This window comes from Charadrius vociferus, unplaced genomic scaffold, assembly GCF_000708025.1.
Source record: "Charadrius vociferus isolate BGI_N301 unplaced genomic scaffold, ASM70802v2 scaffold1118, whole genome shotgun sequence".
Classification (NCBI taxonomy): Eukaryota; Metazoa; Chordata; class Aves; order Charadriiformes; family Charadriidae; genus Charadrius; species Charadrius vociferus.
This window is the reverse complement of record NW_009649790.1, coordinates 72,437-79,651: the sequence shown is the minus strand read 5'-3', so window position 1 is coordinate 79,651 and position 7,215 is coordinate 72,437. Positions and strand designations below refer to the sequence as shown.

General features: G+C 35.1%; 1 protein-coding gene across 1 annotated transcript in view; it reads right to left on the bottom strand.

Annotated features, from left to right (window-relative positions):
• Positions 1-4,518: 4,518 nt before the first annotated feature.
• LOC104291630 (rapamycin-insensitive companion of mTOR-like) overlaps positions 4,519-7,215 on the bottom strand; it is a 74,096-nt gene continuing 71,399 nt past the window's right edge. Inside the window, exons 34-36 of the mRNA XM_009890890.1 lie at positions 6,122-6,245; positions 5,070-5,208; positions 4,519-4,905 (exon numbers count right to left, since the gene is read on the bottom strand). Coding sequence (XP_009889192.1) covers positions 4,846-4,905; positions 5,070-5,208; positions 6,122-6,245 — 323 coding nt within the window. The 3' untranslated portion in view covers positions 4,519-4,845. The remainder of the gene's footprint in view (positions 4,906-5,069; positions 5,209-6,121; positions 6,246-7,215) is intronic.

Here is a 7,215-nt window from a genome sequence, read left to right as displayed (position 1 = left end):
ATGCCAAAGTCTAAGGATACAGTCCAGGCACTAGAACTAGAACTAAAGATTAGAAAAGGATTTGGGGGGGGGCATGTATAATTTTTTTTTTCAAGACATCTGTCTTACATTAATGGTTAAGTGATTTCAAAACGGAAAACTTTATTTCTGTCATTTTTTTATTTATAATTCAACTTTCACATCTGTTATCAAAATGCTAATACTTAATGTGCAAACATCACATAATGGAAAATAATTAATTCTCAGTATCAGTATTCTAAATTTTTTAAATTTTAAAATAAAAGTGGTGTACAAACTATGAAACTATTTTTATAAGACCAAAAAATATGTTTATTTGGAAAGCTTCAGGTTGTTCTAGTTAATTAGTAACTTACAAATATAAATAAAATACCAACCCGTTTCTAGTGCTGAGAGGTACATATGAGAGCAGAACAACTTTAAGAAGTTTAAGTACATTTTATTAACAATGCATCCCTTTGAAAGATTATGCTTCAGGAGACTTTTAATGTCCGTTGACATGAACTGTACACACTACACAAAAAAAAAAAAGAGAAAAAAACACACACAAAAAAATCAAGACGGGCAATACCATTTTGGGACAAGCCTCTGTTTAAATTATACACAGCTCAATGCAATATTCTTATGGAAAATATATAAATACTTTTTCTTTCTATGTTACAAGTATACAATATAAATCAGATTTCAATGTCTGTTCAGTGACCTACAACCAACCTCCAAATATGTAGCAGCGTGTTACTAAATAAAAAAAACCCAACAAAACACACAGGACAGGGAGAATAAGTCTTAAGATTTTCCCTTCCCTCCTCAGAATGATTAATTTACATCATCTCTTGTAATGCAGTTTTAGGGATGCTGACAGCCCACTATTGGAGCAATTTTTCAATTAAATCTAGAAGTCTGCCTTTCCCCCCCAAGACGTTGCATCTTGTGCTAAAACACCCTATTCAGTGGCAAAATGGCATGTTACGCTTTTTGGCATAAATTACATTTCTCCAATAAAATAGTGTATTTTACAAAGCAATTCAAGCAAAAATGTGCAATTTCTGCATGTTGTGGCATTGCTATCCATCCGTGTTACAAAAATAGTCCAAAGAAAATCCATATTCTTTACTGAACGTACAAATCTGTTGAAAATATAACTATCCAGGGAACCAGAATCAGGAGTTAAACAAAAACCAAGGAGATGGGGGGCTTCTAGAGAAATACAAACACAGTTTCAAGCATGTCCCCAAAGGTCTTTTACAGTTCTCAGATTTTACTCTCACCTAGTATACCTTTAATATGTACTTGATAATAGAAGTGTAACTGAAAAAAAAAGAAGTTATGGGACTTGCTTTCAACTGGCTCCACAGCAAAGCCCCGAATAACAGGACTTCTGTACAGCCCTGCCAGGAGGCAAGCAGAAACCTTAGAGATGCTCCAAAGCCTGGCAAGAATTCTTCCACTGCGATTGCTCATCTTGAGCTCACACTTAGAAGGTAACACCAGCTTCCTGAAGTCCAAAAAGCCAAATACCAAGACTAGGACATAGACTAAGAAGAAGCAACAACTCTTTCATCTCTCACTAGGCTTTTATTATTACCAAATAGCTATCTTTCTCTTCAGGCACCTAGTAAAGGTGCTATAGGGATTTTTTCAGCTTCTCACTGCAATTTACAACTCTTGTTCAAGACCACTAGATATGTTTTGAAATAAAATGACAAAAAGACAAGTGGTATTCTCACTGCTGCCTTTTTAAATGTTTATAAGTGCAGCATACCTCAGTATGCCAAGCCACTGTGCCCTAAACTACTGAATACTTTAGCACTTCATAGTGTCTTGGTAAAAAACATCATCACCACCCAATGAGAGCACATTTAAGGTACATATGTCAGGTCAAATAACTGTCAGATGAGGAAAAGCGACTGTTTCAAATACAACATGCCAAGGGCCCAACATACAAGTTAGGCACCTCAAAGCCTGATCATCTCCGGCTCCAAGTGATGTCCATGCCAGCTGAGAGCATTCAGCATCTCTGAATTTCAGACAGCTGAAAAGGTGTCTCTTTCCAAAAGGACACTTGCAGCACCCAGCTGTGTCCTCCTCCCCACTCAGTGGAGAGAAACAGGCCTTCGGGGAAGTAATTGGGAGCCCTTTAGTTAGCTCTCTGCCCTTTGGCAAGGGCTATCCCTTTCCACTGACTCTAAAAGCAGACTAAGAAAATTAGCCAGCCAATGTAGTACACTAAATGCGATTGGTTTCACAGCCTCAGAGCAGTCTTGAGTATTTTTTGTTATCATGTTTAATCATTCAGGAGTTTTCTTTGCCACAGCAACCAAATTGTATTTGGATATAGTGTAAATGAATGCTATATGCTTTCCATTTGTTGGACAGTATCACAAATAGTTACGATTGCAAAAAATACAAAGCACGTGGTCTGTCAGTTTCCCTTGATACCCTTTCTAGGGGAAGTGGAAGGATTCTTTGTTAAGGTTAATATAAGCACAATTTTTATTTACTAGTTTTCTTTTGAAGTTTTATCATGAAGTGAATAAAACCCCAAAATAATAACTTTGAAAGGGATATTTTAAAAAATAAATTGATAGAATTAGAAATTCACAGTTTATAACTAGACCAATATCAAATTCCTTCAATAACAGTATACCTTCATTTGTCAATTAAAATGAAAGTCATGTGAACTTAATGTGTAAATATGTAAATTAATTCTAGGAATGTTGTATGTTATATACAGTACAGACTTTTCATCCTTGATACATGCTTCTTGAAATCTACATACGCTTTTGGGAAAAAAAAATGTTTTATAACTGAATTTGCAGCAATAATTCATACGTCAAGTTTCTGTTGTCATGGAACCCCACACAAGCAAATACTTCAGAACACATAAGCATTTCGGGATGGAGAATCTTTCAAAAGTATGTTGACATCGCTTTTGCTTACTTTTTTATAATCAGAGGCCTTCCTATGGCACTTTCTACATTAAGTGCTATGGATTAAACTGGTAACAAATGAACAAAGGTGTTTTTGCTTTTAAATACAGGTGATAAAAATTGTTTATTTTGCTTTAAATGCAGAAAAATAGCATGGAGTTGTTTGATGTAACCCCATCTAGTTATTAAAAACAAATCTCTCGTACTCTAGCCTAACTGAGGTAGTGTTTGAAACTACTGTATGAGATATGCTAGCCCCATTTTTGGGAAAACTACATTATTTCCTTTGGAGTTTATACCGCTATTTGGTCTACTGTGATTGAGATTTTGGTTTTACAGAAGCTTTTATTTCTTATGACCAGAGAACTCCAATAGTTACTGGTGTGGTATGTTTTCAGAGCATTCCAAACACGCCTTGACACATAGATATATTATTTGTGTCACTGACCATAAAAGAGCTGAATCAGTTTCCTTTTACTCCTTCTTTCAGTGGGAATTCATGAAAAGATAATATCAGGAACTAAATTTGACTGAGCAGCAACTTACAATCTGCTTTACCAGAACCTGGTGGTATGCAGTGCACATAAGAACTCAGTGAAGCGATAGCTGCAAAGCAGCGCTTATGTGGCAAGATGAAATTTCCAATAAGAGCAAATAAATTCTACGTTTCACTAAGAATCATGTTTTACTGATCACAGGACTACTTATTGAAATCTCCAGTAGTATAGCTAGTAAGAACAGGGTTATGAGCATCAGGATAAATGTCACTTATATTAAGTATTAATCTGACAATTATATAAAAAAAAGATCATAAAAGTGAATGGATAAAAATACTTTCTACCTTAGTACAGTCCAGCTGAATTATTCACCTATATCAAAATCAAAGGGTAATCCCTTTATTACAAGCATTCTAACAAAGGTGGCCATGCTACTGTGTGTGTATATATATATATATTTGCATATATTTATAGTATCTTCATATAAAGGCTTCTGAATCTTTAAATCCATGATAAAAGTGATGGAGATTCTTACTTTTTTTTTTTTAAGCTTGCACTCATTAATTTAGAAACCTCACTAGTAACATGCTAGACAACTATTTCAGTCAATAACAGTCACTGTATCATGTAACATTCAGGGAAAACAATCTGATTTCAGCATTTTAAGTTTAAATTATTTGTTATTTTTAAATAGAACTGTAGTGAAAATCCTTAACTGGTTCAGATAAGATACATGTACATAAATGTAATGAAATCAGAGAGACTGCTAATAAAATTACTTACATTTATAGTAATATTAAAATAATTTAAAGGATAGCTCAGATTCAGAGAGGCTTTTCTTTCTGTTTGAAGTAACAAACCCCCAAGTAGTGTTAGAAACAATACAAAAAACAACAGAGAAGGGCTAACATTAATCCTCTGGTGTCCATGATTACAGCATGGCTCCCCCTTGCTGGCAATGGAACGCACCCTCATCTCTCCGATTCCTAGTATCCAGGGGCTAAAAAGCAAGGCATCATTCTGCTTCTCTGGAACAGAATCGGAAGTCAATCATAAAAGATGTCTCTGCGAGTTGTCCTTTTTTTTTTTTTTATACTATGGTAAAAAAATTAAACGAAAAAACTTGTGGAGGTGTTCAGTGCTTGGCTCTTGCATATACTGGTAATTACTATTATTAGAACTATGGTAATGTTTAATAACATCCCAAAGGGCTCAAAAGACTGGGGCAGTAATTGGTTAAGGAAGAAAAAGTTTTCAGTTCAGACTTCAGGTACCAGAAGCTTCTGGAACGGTCTAGAAGATGATGTTCCAAAGCTTTTTATCCAGTCAGTCGGAGGTTGAGAATTTCAGAAAGTCTATATGCAATGCACTGCATGAGACAGAGGTCAGAATTCAGCTGATTACAGAATTACTGGCTGTTTTACTGGTGTTGCTAAAATAGCCTCTGCTTCTTCATACATCTAAAAGAAAAAGATAAACGAAGTGTTCATGTCATCAGAGATTTTACTAGAAAGAATTCATAAAATGGTTTCCTTTAAGACATATCTGAAAGCATTCAGAACATGAAACCTGCACCCAGCTGGCACATTTTGGTGCATTCAATGCATCTGAACTCTCCACTTACTTGTACGAACTGTACATCTTGAAATAGCTCCTGAATGAATCTTCGAGATGGAAGTCGAAATGTACAATGTGCTAACAAGTAGGACACCTCAGAGTAAAGGCATATGTCATCAAATGCTTGGGGATATTTCTCCTTAATTCTGATCAACAAGAAAGACAAAATTTTAAGTCTCAAACAGATTTCCATCGTATTTTTAAAAAACATTCAATTAAATTTTGATTGTCATCATTAACTAAGTATAACTTCAGTAATAGGCATTATACATTCTGGATCTGATGAAGCAAGAAAATCGGAACAGACAGCATTATTTTGTATCAAATTGGAAGAAATCCATATTAATGAGATGAAACAGAATATATAATTTGAAACTTGTACAGAATCTCTGAGATCATCCAGTCTTAAAATAATAGATGTAGAAAGAGAACAGTATATCAAAGAATAGGCATCCCCATGTACAGCAGTAATAAAAAATACGAAAAGCTAACTTAATTACCTGCAAGCATTTTAAAAACTAAAACGAGCATTTCTGCATTTTCTTTTAGCAGTTGTATGTCAGTTTCCAACATCACTAGCCCAGAAACCTACATTTTTTATTATAACGTGGTCCCTGGATTTATATTCCTATATTTTAACATGAGTTTTTCTATAAATGAATTCCAGTAGTTGCACTCTTGCTTAAAGCACATTTGTGTTTCTCAAGAACTTACTTCCAGATTGTTATTCTGGTTATCTGATATATATATATTATTTGGCACAAATAACAAAAAAGAATTATCATACTAGGTATGTAATGAAACATCACTACAGTTGAATTACTGATTTGAAAAATAAAGGGGAAGAGTAAGAAATTAAAGACAGAACAAACATATTAAAAGGAAAACTCTTTGCTTAGCTTTCACATTACGTTCAATCATCCCCAGTAAGCCACAAAAATACATGCTTGGCAATTTTTTGAGAAGTCAGAAATAAGGTGAATCACTAACTCAGAGATCTTAGAAAATACATACATACAACTAAATATTGCTAAAACATCTGAAATGTATTTAACTTACGTCAGGAGTCCAGTTTCATGGCCCTTAGTTCCTACTGAACTACTCAAATTGATTACTAAACGTAAGACTTCTTTCCGTAGAAGTATTCTACACACTGGTGTATCATCTGGGATTGATTTTACTCCTGGAAAAACAAATTCAACAGTATGGAGTTTAAGCAGAATAGTCTTTGATTGTGCTAATCTTATGCCACAGAAGTCTGGTTTAGCATTACACATACACGAATATGTATTTATGTACGTATTCTCAACTACTGTGCCGGTTTTGGCTGGGATAGAGTTAATTTTTTTCATAGTAGCTAGTATGAGGCCATGTTTTGGATTTGTGCTGGAAACAGTGTTGATAATGCAGAGATGTTTTTTAGTTATTGCTGAACAATGCTTACACAGCACCAAGGCCTTTGCTGCTGCTCACACCCCCCTGCCAATAAGTAGGCTGGGGGTGCACAAGAAGTTGGGAGGGGATGCAGCTGAGACATCTGACCCCAACTGACCAAAGGGATATTCCATACCATATGACATCATGCTCAGCAATAAAAGCCGGGGGAAGGAGGAGGAAGGGGGGGGACATTCAGAGTTATGGCGTTTTGTCTTCCCAAGTAACCATTATCTCCTTGCTTGGCTTGACCCCCGCCCTGCCGATGGGAAGTAGTGAATGAATTCCTTGCTTTGCTTGCATGCGTGGCTTTTGCCTTACCTATTACACTGTCGTTATTTCAACTCAAGAGTTTTCTCACTTTTACTCTTCAGATTCTCTCTCCCATCCCAACTGGGGGGAGTGAGCAAGCGGCTGTGTGGTGCTTAGTTGCTGGCTGAGGTTAAACCATGACAAATACCAACAAATATCCCCATTAAAATTAAAACAAACAAACAAAAATATTATTTTCATTAATTTTAACGTGGAAATGTTTACAAAAGGTAAACTAGCATTTCATAAATGCTGTGTGACATTTAGAAAAATCTGTGACAATCAATTACAGTGCCATCTCTATGTCTTTGTATCAGATACTGGCAAAGTTAGCAACCAGCTACTTCATAAGAAATTATGTATATATAATAAATATATATATATATTATTATATATATATATTATGT